At 49.9% G+C, this 15707-nt stretch overlaps 1 protein-coding gene across 2 annotated transcripts in view; it reads right to left on the reverse strand.

The window, feature by feature from the left end:
- Window positions 1-3574: 3574 nt before the first annotated feature.
- Window positions 3575-15707, reverse strand: part of WDR59 (WD repeat domain 59) — a 48242-nt gene continuing 36109 nt past the window's right edge. For both annotated transcript variants that reach the window (XM_062499718.1, XM_062499717.1), the window contains 8 exons: window positions 13337-13470; window positions 11866-11947; window positions 9916-10028; window positions 8768-8915; window positions 8603-8675; window positions 7435-7561; window positions 6869-7011; window positions 3575-5261 (listed from right to left, as the gene is read on the reverse strand). In XM_062499718.1, the coding sequence (XP_062355702.1) occupies window positions 5026-5261; window positions 6869-7011; window positions 7435-7561; window positions 8603-8675; window positions 8768-8915; window positions 9916-10028; window positions 11866-11947; window positions 13337-13470 (1056 nt within the window). In that variant the 3' untranslated portion in view covers window positions 3575-5025. The remainder of the gene's footprint in view (window positions 5262-6868; window positions 7012-7434; window positions 7562-8602; window positions 8676-8767; window positions 8916-9915; window positions 10029-11865; window positions 11948-13336; window positions 13471-15707) is intronic.

Genomic DNA, 15707 nt, shown 5'->3' on the forward strand with positions numbered 1-15707 from the left:
AAGTTGTTTCCCATGCATTTTTCAGAGGGAAGATTTCCCTCTGAAGTAAGGGGGGCTGCTTTGGGGTGACACACTCAACCACAGGGGCTGGCCACATGCCAGAAAATTTGGTGTTGCCAGCCACACCGGCCTGCAACCAGTGATTAAGGTGGGGTTTGCCATCCCAGGAATGGGGAGCCCCTCCAGCCCCACCTGTAAGGGTGGGTCAGCACACCACCTCAACCCCTCGGCTTTGGGGTGCTGTGGGGCGCTGGCCCGGAGTTCACTGAGGCCTTTAATCAAGGTGGATGCAAAACCAGCCGTGGCGGTCGGCATTGGCTCCACCTTCCCACCTAGCTCCTGGCATGGGCCTGCCACCTGCTCAGGGGAAAAGTTCTTTTTTGGGTGGGCAGATTGATTTTGCACCCTGACAGGAGCAGAGAGGTTAAGGGTGAGCATGCTCCTGGCTGGAGCTGCTGCAGGGCACCTGGAGTGCATTGGGGGTCCCTTGGGAAGGATGACAAAAGGACAAAAACATTTGCTGGGGGTCAGGAGGGCCAGAGGAGTCCTGAGAAGTTGCTGGGAGACCCCAAACAAGGTGATGGAGTGGGATACTCTCCAAAGAGAGTTCCTCAATGTCCAAGGTGGTCCTGGTTGTTGTGGGTGAGCTCAGTCTAAAGCCCTCTGGGGATTTAGGGTGGCTTCTGGATGGACACGGAGGATTTTTTAATGAGCATGAGGGCAAGGTGGGGGGGCAGAGGCAGATCTGAATGAGCTGGGGCTCTCCTGTGGAGCCCACTGCACCCAATCCCAAACCAGGGACCCCAGACCCCAAGCATGCTCAGGTGCAATGGCCACTATCCATTTGTGGGGTGCTGGAGGAGATAGAGAGGACACCTGGCTGTGACCCCACCATGCAGTCCCCACCAGCTGCTCTTCCCTGTGCAGCCCAGCCCTACCTTGGGTTTTGGGGACACAAGCTGCCAAGGGCCACCCTCTGTAATCACAGCTCATGGCAGAGGTGGCCCTTTGCCACCTGACAAAGCTGTCGGGTGGCCTGTGGGTCCCTGCTGCCATCCTCTCCCAAGCACATGGAGAACTGTGGTCCTCAAATGTGCCACAGCAGGGCTCAGGGATATGAGACAGGCTCTTGTGAGCTGACATTTCATCTGCCCATGCTGTCTGCTGGGTGTTGTGGTGGGGCTCTGTCACCCCGTGCAAGGCCCAAGGGTTTCCCCACAGTGGGTGAGCTGATCCCCAGCTATGCCATGAGAATGGGGGTCCCTGTCACCTGCAGAGCAGGAATGCACTGAGCATGGGTGGCACTGGGAGAGGACAGTACTGGGACCATACTGTACAGCAGACACCAGTGGAACAGCACCAAACTGGCAGCAGAGGGTTGTGTCAATGCCCTGTCCCTGCAGCTGTCCCCATCGCTGTCCTTACCATGCCAGCCCCAGGACAAGCAGGATCAGGAAGTGTAGCTGGTTTGCTGATGAGCCTGGCTGAAATGAGAGCAGCCAAGTGGCTTTGGCTCATTAGCTCCTGAACTGGTTTCCCCACCAGACAGACGGACAGACGCTGGGGCTGGCACACAGGAGACAGCAGGAATGTGCTGCTGGGCTTGGGATAGGATTAGGCCTCGCAGTGCTGGAGGGGCTGATACTAGGATAATGGAGCTGTGGCCGCCAAGGAGGAGGAGGCCAATACAGACTCTGTTGGTATTGCATCCATGGGGAAAGGTTTTCCCTCTCTGCTAAACACTCCTTGTTTCTCTGCCAAACTTGATCATCGGGGATTAAACTTCCTTCTCTGCACATGGAAAGCCTCAGTGTGGATAGGGAAGACACACCACATTTGTTACACCTTCGGTAGGAAAACAAATAGGGTTTAGAATGCTGACAGTGGCCTTTAGGGCACAGCGTGGGTTGTCGTGGGAGCTCTCTCCCTCTTCCAGCCCTGTCCTTGGGAAAGCTAATGGATACACAGGTAACAGCCCTTGGGATGCACTTGGCAGGCAGCTGAAGCAAGTTTTGGCAAGCAGCTGCTCAGGGTCGGACCAAAGGTCTTCCGCCCTCAGCATCCTCCTCTGCATCAGCCTGGGAAGGGTGCCAAAGCAGGTGTGGGGTGTGTGGGCATCTCTGCAGAGCACTGCTGGCTGAGCTCTCTGGATGGAGGTGGTCTGGGATGGAGCTCCTCTCCTTGGCAGTGTCCAGTCACCCCTGGAGCCCTGGCAAACCCGTGGCACTGGTGATGCCCTGAGGGAAGTGGTTTGACACCCCTCCCACGAAGTGTGCAGAGAGTGCTCCTGCCTGGTGCAGAGCGGCTGGCTTAATCCAATGTCCCCTTGCTCCTGCTCCAGCAGAAACCATGGATGGGGCATCCCCCGCCCTGCAGCACGACTGACTACGCTCCTGAGCACTGTGCATCAGCTGAAGGCTCTATCCAATTCACCTGGTTTGACCGTGGCAGCCTGCCCAGAGCTGGTCTGACACACGCTCTCGCCCAGACTCACTGCCTGAGCAGTCCCTGCCTCCTCTCCCTTCTCTAAAGCCTGCAATTCAGACCAAAATTTGGTCACACTGGGCAACTTTTTGCACTTTACTAGCTATTCCCAAGAGCAGGTGTGTGCTGGGACGGGCAGTCGGAGGTGGGCAGCACAGAAGAAGGGGGTGGTGTGGGGCACCACCACGCCCCATTTCTGACCATTTATAGCTGCCCTGCACAGCAAAGGCAGCAACATTTCTCTCTTCGACCGGCTCCAGGCAGGCAGGAATAAGCTGTTCCTGTTTCTTTGCGAAAGTCACTGCTGCACGGAGCGGGGCTGCACCCAAAGGCCCCACCAGACATGCTGCAGGATGTGAGAGAAATGTCGGCAGCATCCGGGAAGAAATTCCACCTACCTGTGCAGGGCTGCACAAACAGCCACGGCGAGGGCTTTTCCACCTTCCTCTGAAGTGCCGGCCGCGCTCCGCCTCAGGGGCATTCACGTACTACGGAGATGGACCGTAATGGACTGTAATAACACACTAAATACCGCGATTTGTCGGTCCGTCACCTTTAAATAACAAATCTCCTTTCCCTTCCAAGCTACAGGAGCACTCAAGCATGGAAATGGAAATACTTCCAGGCTGAATGGCTGTCACGTAGGGAGGCGGAGGGCGGGAGCTCTCTCCCAGCAGCTCCTGCCCTGGGGCTGCCGCGGCGCCGGGCAGGACCCGGTGCACCCGCCTGTTATCCCGGGGGACAGACGCTGCCCAGGGCCTCCCCAAACTGCAGGATGTGGCCTTGGGTTTGCCGGCAGCTCAGACGCCGCCCGGCTTTGCTTTCCCAAGGGGAGCTTCACAGCCGCGGGCAGTTCCCAGTCTGTTCCCAGGCTGCTGTGGCAGGTGTCAGTCAGCACATTGTCCCAGCCAGGGCAGGGGCACTCAGCAGCCCCTCAGCTATTGTGGGGCTGTGCTACCACCGAGCCCCCCTCTTTGGGGTGCAGGGAGAGGGCCGTGGGTGCAGCACTCGGCACCCTCTGGGAGGGAGAGCTGCTGGGGGCTCCCCACAGAGGGGGGGCCATCAGAGCAACACCACATTCTATCAGTACAGCACTTAAAAAAATAATTTTAATGTTTTAATTGTTTAAGATACATCATCTGTTTATTCCACAGCAGAATCCCACAGCCTGAGCCAGCACAGGGGTTAGGAACGGGCATGGCACGTGGCCCCAGTCAGCAGGCAAGCGTGGGAGAAGGGATCAGTGCTGGTACAGGTGGGGGGGTAGCTCCAGCTGGCTCATCCCTGACCACACATTCACCCAAATCCAAAGCTCAGGCTGAAGCCAGCCCTGGAGAGGCACAGGCTGCACGTTCCAGGTGTGCACACACTGCACAGCAGTGTCCCTTTGCTGGGAGTGACCCACAGGCACAGCCCCAAACACACAGATCAATCAGTACATTCTCCAGTTGATGCTCCACAGTAAGAAAAGTCATAAACCTTTTGCCTCCGTGGATCCTACCATTCTTCCAAACCCACTTTTTCCCTAGAAACTGCTGCCTCCCTGTTCAAGAGCTGTCACTCCAGCAGCAGCAAATCTCAAATAACCTATAGTTCTCCCCATAATGCTTGGAGACAATGGCCAAAAGAGCTGCATGGAGCAAGTGTCCTCTTTGTGTTTTCTCAGTGAGGGAGCAAAGGCTTTCTAAAACACCACATCTATGGAAGGACAGTGTGGATCTCAAACTCAAAAGACAGATGCTTTTCCCAGTCACTACGAAGTGTCACCAACAAGACAAGGACAAATTAAAGTGCATTTTATCACCTGGTCAGAGCAGGAGATGGAGACACCTTAAAGCCTAACAGTACTAAAATTGCTGGAAGCAACTAATCCCAGGGATCCTGGGTGCCTGTCTGAGCTTTTCACAGGTACTAACTAGTAAGCAGAAATCTACTTAAGAAGCAATCCTGAAAAATGCCATTTCCTTCTCTTGCTTTGTGGGGAAATCTAAACAATGTAAACCATTCCAAATAAGGACCCTACTGCTTCCAGAGAAAGTCTGAGCACAGTTCCATGGACTATTCCCTCTCCAAGCACCATTTACAACTCACCTTTAGAGCTTACTGTTGCTTGAGAATTATTTCTGCTTTAATTGTGTAAAACAACAGATTTACTCAGTTTGAGCCAATGTAAGGAGGCACCTGGAAAAGACTCTACATTGCTGAAGTGAGTTTGGCTCTTACCAGGTGGGCCCTTTCCAGGGGAGCTTTCAAAAACCTCTTCATCCCAAACTAACTAATATTCACACACCCTTCTGCAGGAGAGAGAAATTTTTCTGATCTGGTATCCACTGCCAGCAATGGACACAAGGAATTTGCTCAAATTGGTTTGAAAGCAGCCTGGGAAGCGTAGGAATAATGGAAGCACTTGTAAACATCACCACAGCACATTACCAGGACGTCCTGCTTCAGCTCCTTGCCGTTCTCCGCCAGACAGAGCGGAGCAGAGCTGACTCAACATGCCTTGGGAATTAAATATTCAACCAGTGCTGTCCCCACCGCTCAGAATGTGCTCTCGAGCAGGCAGTGACACCCACAGCCTGTGGGACAGACCTCCTGGGTGCGAAACCACTCCATCATGTGGCTGGTGTGGCCTCCGTGTCCGCAGGTCAGGCAGAAGTTGGAGGAGCCCCGCACGGCCACGTGGCAGATGGCGCATTGGAAGGTGAAGCCCTTGCAGACGGCGCACTGGGTGCCGCGCACCTCGCTGCGGCAGTGGCTGCAGTACACGCCGAACTCTGCCGGAGGGAACACACGGACAGCGGGACAGTTACTGCTGGGGGAACCACGGACAAAGCAGCCCTGCATACAGCCCCCTGAAAGCCTCAGAGCTCCATCCGGATGGGAGAATGGATGGCGTTTAGAGATCTCGGTTTGTTTTCCGTACGCGATTAAACGAACAGGCAACCGGAGCATCGAGGCACTGACTGGCCCAACAATTCCCCTGATGGCTACAGCTGTCTGCTGGAAATGTGGGTTGGATTTCAAGCTTTGGAGACACTGACTCATGAAGGCTTCCTGCTGGTCTCATCCACCTCTCACCACTAGGAAGTGTCACTAAGCAAGCAAGAACAGCCTCCATTTCTCATCAGAGAGCCCACCTGATGGCCCCTGTATCATAAGGACATAAGTAACATAAGGACATTTCAGCCCAGGATCAGAAATGAAGACAGGGCATCTCAGGGGGAATGAAGGACACTCATCAGCACAGAGCTGAGCATTGCTGGCATAGCAGTATGTGAATTTTCCAGCTTTCCTGGAAAGATGTTACAGTCTACAAAGCCCTCGAACCAACACCTGCAAACCTCACTTCCAGCCAGAACTGTGAAGAAGTCAAACCCACTTACTGGCAGAGCTAACCTCTGTCAGAGGTTACATGCCACATTTGCAGTGACATTTCAGTAAGCAATGGACACTTCATCCATGTAGCAGGATGCTCTGCCTAAGCAGGAGTAAAACAGCTTGGGTTTTGCCTTACTTGCATGCTACCAGTGATGGACTGAACAGGGGGGCCTGTGGTTCTTAGTGCTGAAGAATGCTGAAACCAGCTTGATCACACTACCCCAAATTAGACCCATCACATGGATAGGTAAGGCAAATGCTTCCTCACCAAGGCTGGCATCAACAGGGATGTGAAAGCCCTGGTAGGGAAGGGAGAGGCAGATGTTTACAAAAGAAGAAACCAAAGAGCTGATAGCATCTTACTCAAAAATAAAACACGTTTTGTTGAGCAGGCAGGACAACATTTTATCTAAAACCGTGTGACTGACAGTCAATCACTTCATACCATAAAGACCAGTTCCAATTTTAAATGGTGAAAATTTTTAACACGCCTCCCTTAGGTGTGTGTGAAGATCTTTACTTTGGGTGGGGACAACCCTCAAGGTCACTTCTGAAAGCTGAGTGAGAGAGATTTGCCCATGGTCATTGTTATGGGTGGACATCAATGTCTACCTGATAATTATTAAGCTAGCTTTGATATTATTTATTTTATTTACCAACCAGTGCACTGTACTACTAGTTTTAATTTTCTATACTGTGCGGCAAATAATTCTGATTAAGGCCTTTTTAGTCTCATGATTATCATTATATTCATCAATTTAAATAAACCCTTCATATTTTATTCATATTAAATAATTGGTTTGCCATCATTAATCCTGTGGAACGATTTGTACCAAGGTTCAATTACACCTATATAACAATTTTAAACCCTTGTGACTCCCTTGGGTGGGTCTCTCAGATAAACTTTGTCCATTCCATCCATGACACATCCTGCCCTGCAAATTGCACACTCCTAAGCTCCCAAGGCTGTGGCTCTGCCTGGGCAGCTGGAGCAGACACTCACCAATTCCCTTGTGGGGATCAGGAGGACACGAGACAAACTTCAGAACCTCAGCCCGCTTCTCTCGCAGGCCCCAGCGATAAAGGATTTCTCCATAGCACTTCTTAAAGTCATCAAATTGCTGAGTGTTGGCAGGATCCAGCAGCCTAGAGGAACAAACAGACTTGTAGTTGACTGACTCTCAGAGACTCTAGTTGCAATCCTCTTTCCAGCGATGGCTATGCAAACAGCTCACATTGCTGGAAATGCAGCAGGGCATTTCCAACGGGTTGCTGAAACATTGCTGAACACAGACTGCTCTGGCCTTGACTTGTTGTACACTCCAGTGTGCGCACTCCATGGGTGGACTGTCCTTTGGGGCTTTCACCATGGCCTCTTAGGCATGTATCATGTAATCCCAGCAGCGCTGATCTGCAGGATGAAGCCTCTTCAAGTAATTGTGTGAATGACAAGGTCTAGGGGCAGGTGTGGTACTGCACAGCACCAACAGAGACCTGGCCATGGAGTTCCATGTGACTGAGACACAAGTAAGGCATCTCTGAATATCCCCGAGGCATGTGATAACTTACCTTTTGTTTTTCTCATGCTGGTCCTTCTCCCGCTCCCGATGATCAGGATACATTAGGTTTCCGTAGCGGAAGTCATCTGGAGAAGACTCACACCAGGGAGTGGAGGTCTGCTCTGTGTCTTTGTTTGCTGCAAACACCAAGAAGCTGTGAGTGCATCTCCCCCCTCAAAACTGGAATCAGGAATGGACATGAAAGACCACAGGTTTACATCCCCACGCTTCAGTCCTATCTCTGTCCTACCATCCTCTGCATTCCAAACACTGCCCCGCCTCCAAGAATTAAGTGCCAGCCTCTACTTGCAAAGTGCTTCTACTATACTTTTGGTGACAGGACTTAACAGGGATCACGAACCAGAGACATCTGATGTGGAGGAATCCCTTTTGCCTTCTGCTTTAGACAAAAAGTAACCAGGCAATCAATCCCATGGAGTTTGCCTGGGAACATCTTCCCAGGCAGACCTGGGTTCCTCTTTCCTAGACAGAGAGGACTCTCATCACCAGGACTGCTGTTACGTAAAGGGGCCTCTGCATGCAAGGTGCTGATCTGAGGGCAGGAAGATGACTGCTGGTAACTGCTACAAAAGATTATCCACTCCCCTAACTCCCGTGCTCTCCTCTTCCCCATGTCACACGTGCCTTGGTATCACAATGAAAAGTTATAGCTGTGGTGCTTACAGGGCTAATGCTGCTCCAGACTGTGTACATCAGTAAGAATCTGTAAAAAGCTTCAACTCTGACACCAGAGTCCCCCCTTGTCAGCTCTGTCACAGTGAAAAACCTCTGTGAATATTTATGGCACCAAGAACACAGTCTTTCCAACTGCTGCATTTTTTCCAGTGAGAGAAGAAAGTCCAGCACTACTTTCGCCCTGAACCCTGTGGCATTAGCCATCTGATGAAATTTTGAGCCATTTTTGGTACCCATTGAATGAAGTATCTACTGAAGTCAAAAGGTGCAAGACCATAGGAGCCTCGACGCAGATATTGCAAGGCCTGCTCACTTCCAGCCACGGAGTCACACCATACTGACCAAACCCACAGAGCTGCTCTGGCAGAGCACATCTGCAATCACAGCCAATATTAACTCCCTTCTTTCCCCACCACAGGAGCCATCTAAAACCTTGGCCAGAATGACGGGAGATTCCTTTATTTACTAGCCAGGTCTCATACCTATGCTCCAGCCTCCGGTGCCAATTCCAGGATCTGACATGCTAGAACAGGAGCCAGAGGAAGTAAAGCTAGGCTGTTGAGGGGGAAAGAAGAATAAATCATGTCATCTATATGAGAAATGTTCAAAGATGTCCAAGACAAAGGGGAAAGAAATGGTGATCGTACGTATCGGCTGTGGGAGGCCAGGTTGGAGGCACGCTGAGGAAAGGGGACACAAGAGTTGGGGCACCCCTGGAGCCTGGACTGGGCTTCAAACACACTGCAGAGCATGGCCAGGGTCTGTACATCGTGGAGCTGTGAGTAATGAGCCAGCCTGGAAAATGAAAAGGACAGTGTGTGAGACTGGGCAGAATTCAGTGGCAAAACCATTGAGACTCCACAGCAGCTAATTTCAAGCCTGTTGCATAGATGGGTTTGGGTGTCATAACTGCCCACGTGCACTGAGGGACTGGGTTGACTTTTCTGTCACATCTCTGAGGAGCCAAGTTCTCCTTCTGAGAATGCTCATGCCCCAGCTGGTGGGAGAAAGATGGGAGCTCTGGGAATCCAGCAGTACTTGTGCTCTGATGTAATGCTGGAGTCATTAGATTCACCCCCAGTCAAAACATCTTTTTGACAAAGCCCTCTGGCTGCAAACATCCTGTACCTGGATCAAAAGGCAAAAGGCTGCTGCAGGTTTTCTAGAAGGCTAGGAAGTTCCCAGTTTTCTCTGAAGGCTGAGAGTGATAAAGCATAACCTGTGCTGTGCTCCCGCTGCTGCCGTACAGCAGGAGAGAGCTTGGCCAAGCAACAATATGGAAAGCACAGCACACAAATCCTGAATTTCCAAATAGTTTGGATGGACAAATAATATCAATTACTAACTATGTGTCCTCCTGAGCAGATTCACCAACTGGAAGACATTTGTAGCTAACACGTGGTTCTGGAACAACTTCCCAGTAAAGCTAGATGACAACAGGGAATCTGAAAGTGAAAAAAGGTGCTGCACCAACAGGCTCGTTTAGTGGGGAGAAGGAAACCCAAATCTCCAAGTCAGGCATTGTGGGCACGGAAAGCAGAGCTCCACCTGTGCCTGGCCTATTGCTCAATGCTGGCCAAGGAAGACCTGGTGATAGGTAGAAGGTCAAGAACTGCCTCCAGCCAGAAACACATTTGGAGTTTCCCTTTGTGATGCATCAGAGGCTTGAGATGGGAAAAAAATCCATGCTGTGGCACTGCCCCAAATCTGAAATGACCCCTTACACATAGATAGTTATGGAGGGCTCTGCTTCAGCAACCATTCCCCAACCCCTCCCCAGCATTCAGACACGTACAAGGACTCCAGTAATTGACGTCCAAATGGATGCTGTGCCCAAGGTATCTCTAAATCTGGGTCAGACTTCGGTCCAAGACAGAGATCAGTGGCTACCATGGCCAGTGACCAAACCTGGTAGACAGGAAGGAAAAGCAGCAAAGCTACAATTAGGATTAACCACACTCCCAGGGCATAGGTGTGCACAAATTCACACACAGACAGACAGATAATAATGGTGCTTGTCTGGTTTTGTTTTTTTTTTTTTCCTGACAGCAGGGAACAGTTTCAATCTCTGTGTCACAAATAATGCAGAAAATAACACAAAACCAAAGCTTTCCCCATCCCATGCTTTGTGTTTGGGTTAAATGCAAAAGCAGAACAGTTGATATTCTATTAGTGAATTTTATATTCACAAGCCTCAAAAGGGTTTAGATTTGATACAGTTCTTGGGTTCAGAGATGTTTGGTGGCAGAAAGTTTACTGGTAAATCATTATTTGTATGAGAAGTATCCTTTCATTAGTGGTGTCACTGAGCACTATTCTCCTAATGCAGCCTGGCACAGACAGGACACTGTCTTTTCTACTTCAGAAGTTTAACCACTTCACATGAGATTTCACCTTAATTTATCATTCTCTACTCCGAAAACGGTTTCATATTGTCAGTCTCTAAACCACTCATGTAGGACTGTTTTCTTCTGCTCTGCCTTTAAAAATGGGACAGTTAGAATATTCCAGGAAACAGCAAAGCTCATAGTTCAGTAAAAAAAGAGCAGGAAAGGAAGAAGAGCATGGTGCTAAAAAGACAGCAGAAATCAGAGAACTGACAACAAGGACAATAAAGAAAAAATACATGCCCCAAGTATAAAGAACGAACAGCCAGAAAAAGTAATCCCAAAACTGCTGCCCGTGAAAACAGAGAGAGCAAAGAGAAACTGAAACAAGGACTGGGCTGAGTAAGAGAGTGCAGAGTGCACAGAAAGGAAACAGAAAAGATGCCACTTCCTACACTGCTACAGAGCACATCAAACCTGTAACCTGCAACTCAAGCCTGCATGTCTGCTGTGTGCTGCACTATAGGCTGGAGTTACATAGGACAGAGAAAACCAAGCAAGAAACTGAGTTATCTCAAAGAAATCTTGCTGAAGTTACTCCACCCAAACTCTGGTCCAATGTGGACAAACCAGACTGCAAGAGGAAGAACAGACAAAGGGGAACTAGACCTACTTTCTCTCTGCTGGTGTCACAGAATTCACCAAGAAGCAAGACAACAGCTTGAGTCAGCTTCTGCTTAGATCAGGTAAGCCTATGCATGTTGCCTGCCCAGCTCAAGGAAGAGCCAAATGCTGAGGAGATGTGCACAGCTCCCGCGGCACTGCCAATTCCCATCTCTTTCAGGTGTTCCCGTGTCCTATGTTCTGCCTGTTGCAATAGACTAATCACAGGGAAAAATGTGGGCCACAATAGCCATTTTTCTGCTATTTTCATCTGAAGGTAAATAGCCAGCCCCATTTTGGGGCCCCTGGGCCCAGGCACTCTTGGGAGAGGATGGCTGCAGTTAGTACTCAGCGCCAGCAGAATGCCAAACAATGGGAACAATTACATAACTACGAAAAAAAATATGGATCAAAATGCTGACAGCAGCTAGGCAACTCTGTGCACAGTTACTCCATTTGATGATTCAAAAGCAGGCTGCATTCCTCACTTTGCCTACAGGAATTCCCTGAAAAATGTGTTTTGCTCAGTTTGGCAAAGGGCACAAAACAATCTGTGTGCAGCCCTGGGAAGGAATCTCTCAATGCCCAGAGTCAGTGAGGTGGGGACCACCTTGGCAGCCATTCCACAGGCCTGGTTCACCACCCAGAGACTCCCTGCAAGAGCTGCTGAAGCCCAGTGACCCTTTGGGTATCAGTGACAGCACAAGCCATTGGAGGGTAGCACAGCATGCTGAGGAAGAGGTCTGGTTCCATACCTGTACAAGATCCCTCCGCCCCACAGCCAAGGCTGAGGCAGCATTCTTCTGGCAAGTCTCCTGGATGTTATTCACATTCAGTCTGAAAAGAAAAGAGGTAACTCAGCTCTGATTGGCACGTTACCTACAAAGGTGGGGAGGAATGGGGAGAAGGGGGAACGTGGCTCTGGCAGCAGTGACCAGCCCAGAATTTCCTGACCCATACGAGACTCTTTGAATGGCCAGGATCCCATCCCATCCTTCTCTTATTCAGGGATCACTGCCATCCTCCTCCCACTATTCATTTTTGCTAATACACCACACATTCAGACCAATTCCACACTAGCTGGGATTGATTCTAAGCAGCACCATTTCCAAGAGGACATCAGATCAAACTTCTGCCAGGGTATCACAAAGTCCAGAATCATTCTTGTCCCTAAAAGCTGGTGCTGTTGGCTACATGGTCCTGCTCCCATTCAGCCCATCAGTCTGCTCTGGCTGACTCAGAGGGAGATGGGGGCACACTGGGAAGAACCAGGCTGGCTGGGGGATAACACACCCACTGTGTGAAGCCTTGACAGGCTGGCAAGGTGGGCTGAGGAAGCCCACATGTGCCTTTCTGCCTGTCATCAGAAATCTTCCCAACACTTCAACTACTTGGGGCTTTTACAGTACATGGAAAAAGGTCAGGCAAGATGTCCCAAGAAGAAAGGTCCAAAAGGTTTTCTAAAAGAATATTATTTTTAATAACATAGAAAGAAGGGTTTTTACCCCTCTCTTTCTTTCCTCAGAAAGGAAATTTGCTTCTTCCCTGGATGTCCATAGACTGGAAAATCCATTAAGGACCAAACAGTATTACCAAAGCTAAGAAAGAAAAAAATCAGGAACAGAGGTTTTGTAACCATGTGATTTAGAAAGTTTGGAAAAAGGAAGCCCTTTGTTTAAAAAAAACCCCAAAACCAACAAAAACACAAAAAATGCCCACAGAACTCCAGTCTTTCAATTAACACAGAACAACTTGCAGAACAGACCTGACATGTACAACCAAGATACCAAGTGGGAACATACTAAATACTTCTGAAACTAAAAAGTTTTATGAGCTATTAATAGCTTTACAAAATGAAAATGTGCATTTACTGAGATTTTTAAGCCTGCGCATTTAACATGAGATTTGAAAAAAAATTTCTACTGATAATTTCTCTGTTTAGCAGGTGAAAATCTGAACCTGTAACATTTGCAGTGATGATGCTGAAGAACCACTTCAAACTCTCTTGATCACACCTCATCACAAATTTCTTCCCTAACACTTTTCAGATTTACAGGAGACAGGTCCCCTCTCACAGGAAGAGGGACACCAAAAAAAGCAGTGAGGCAAGAACAGAGGTAGAGAAACATTCACAGATCCATGCTGGCTGATGTCAGGATTAAAGCACAGCAATGCCAAAGACAGCTACTTTCATTCGGGAAAGGATGACAGCCCGCATGTACTCACATGTAGAGCTCTCCCAGCAGTTTGTGGACAGGCAGCAAGCAGGAAATATCCTGGATAATAACTTTCCCAGCAGCTTTGATGGGTCGGTTATTGGCATCTGTCCCCTCTCGTTTGCTTTTCCACCTCCTTGACTTCTGCAGAACGAATGGCAAAGTGTTACTGGGGAAGAGGACAGTGGGCTGCTTGGGACAGGGAACAAAGCACTAGGGTCAGGAATAATGCAAGCAGCACCCAAACCTGCCTTTCAGAAGGCTCTGTGTTACCCTGGAAAACATCCATGACATGCCCAGGAGAACAAGCATCTCCATCTGTAGGAAGTGAAAAGCAGGTCAAGGCAGCGAGCTCAAGGTCAAACTCACTCAAAAAGTATTTGTGAGTTTCCCTGTGAAAGCCAATAATAGAATAAATCAGCATTGGGATGCCAATCAAACCTGGGCAAGTTTGGCAGGAGAACTGTTCAATTCTCATTCTCTGGGAACCCTTTGCAGATAAGACCACTGCTGACTTCAGCCAGCATCAGCACAGAGACATGCTGGAGGCAGCTGCTGCTCACCCTTCGCCTCGGGGCAAGCCCACAGCTCCCGACTGCCTCTAGGTCTGCCCTCTTAGGGTGAGAACAGCCCTGTTCAGCACCAGCACAGGGCTCCCACCTCCTGCTTTATCAACAGCTTCAAACAACCAACCGGCAGATGATAAAGCAGGGCGCAAGTTTTCCTAGCAAGGATCCCTAGCTACCATGCTCAAGCTACTTACAGCTGGCTCAGGACATAAGAGGGGGGAGAAGAAAGGAGACGAACCAACAGAAGGGAACAGAAACAAGAAGCCAAGATTCCCAAGCACCCCCTGTAACAGATACAGAGGTGACCTTAAAGCCAAGCTGCATAAAGCTACCTTGGCTATGTGAAACACCGTAGAGTATTTGTCTGGTATCCTGACCTCTTCCAGCTCCTTGCTTTAGGAGAGTGAGCAGGAAGGATGAGAGGATGTGTGGCAGCACGACAGGCAGAAGGCACTGGAGCACTACTGAAGGAAGCACTGGCTGCTATGCAGGGTTCCAACGCTTTGCAATGCTGCTCTCCTATGGCGTGTTCCCTCACTGCCACACAGAGCACACGGAAGCGCCTGGTCATGCTGAGTTAGGGAGGCTCTCCTGGGGCACTCGTGCTGGGGCTTCCCACACATCTCATCAAAGCAGGACAGCCCCTCTCTCAAGGGGCCAGCGAGGCAGCCCAGTGCTAATGGCTCTGCAAGTCAGACACAGCTCACACAGGCTCACACTGGTGCTCCTAAAGAGCAGATTGGGATACAGGAAAGGCAGGACTTGGATCTGCAAGCAGGGTCACCTTTACTGTGGGTGTGAGGCCAGCTCTGTGATGGCTGAGTGCCAAACGGCTCTTGATCATGACCATGCAGTCCTGTGAGAACCTGGGCAGGCTAATCAGCACAAAATGTCCTTAAAAAACTACTCATGACCTTAAGAAATGCCACTGCCTGCCTGGCCCAAATTTAGGCCAGTGCGCTGAGGAGGTCTTGCCATGCTGAGCGTACTACTAACACATGCCATAAGAAGCAAAAAGGATGAGCTGAAACTTCTCTGAACACTGCACAGCTGAGGATCAGAGGCTCCAGCTTGACAGTAAGTGAAGAAGGCATTTCAGCCTCAAAGGAGGTGAAGGTGGGTTTTTCCAGGGATGCCCATGTTACACAGCATCACTATTCCCCTGATCTTCCACCAGTACCCTGAGGAACAAGGAGCAGAGGTTGCATAGTGCCCAACATTCAGAGGGGTGAAACACTGGTAGAAACAGGGCTGTCAGCATCCAGTGCTCTGGAAAAGCTGGCTGACTGGTTCTCTGCCACATCTATTCAAATCCTCACTAATCCAAGAGCAATCTGCCTGCAGTACTTACCTGTCCCCTGAAGTTGAAAAGCACTGTGCAGTGGAAGGTGGCTAGAATGGGGCCAGGTGGGAGACCCACCTCTTTTCAGTCCATCAGTTCCTAATCAAGGCACAGTCTGGGTCAGCTCTGCTTCTCTTGACATTGGGCAGGCTAATCCTGTTTTGATAACACCTACAAGTTTAGCTGGCCTTCCCATGCTGAAGGATGTGGGCTGTGTCACAACAAGGTTCCCAAGTAACAGTGGCATCTGTACCTCAGTCCTTCTCAGGGCAGAAATGCTGTCTCCTAGGTGCAGCCAGGAGATGCTGATGCTACCAAAATCAGTATATGAGTGAAACTTGGGAGCCCCTGCACAATAACATTTCAGGAGGAAAGAGCTCAGGCAATGGAGGAAGGGCTACCAGGGCTTCTCACAGCAAAAGGTGTTATTTGTGCTGTGCCTGAGCAGGTGTTTGAGCCCAGGATTGCAG

The sequence above is a fragment of the Cinclus cinclus genome, chromosome 11 (genome assembly GCF_963662255.1).
Source record: "Cinclus cinclus chromosome 11, bCinCin1.1, whole genome shotgun sequence".
NCBI lineage: Eukaryota > Metazoa > Chordata > Aves > Passeriformes > Cinclidae > Cinclus > Cinclus cinclus.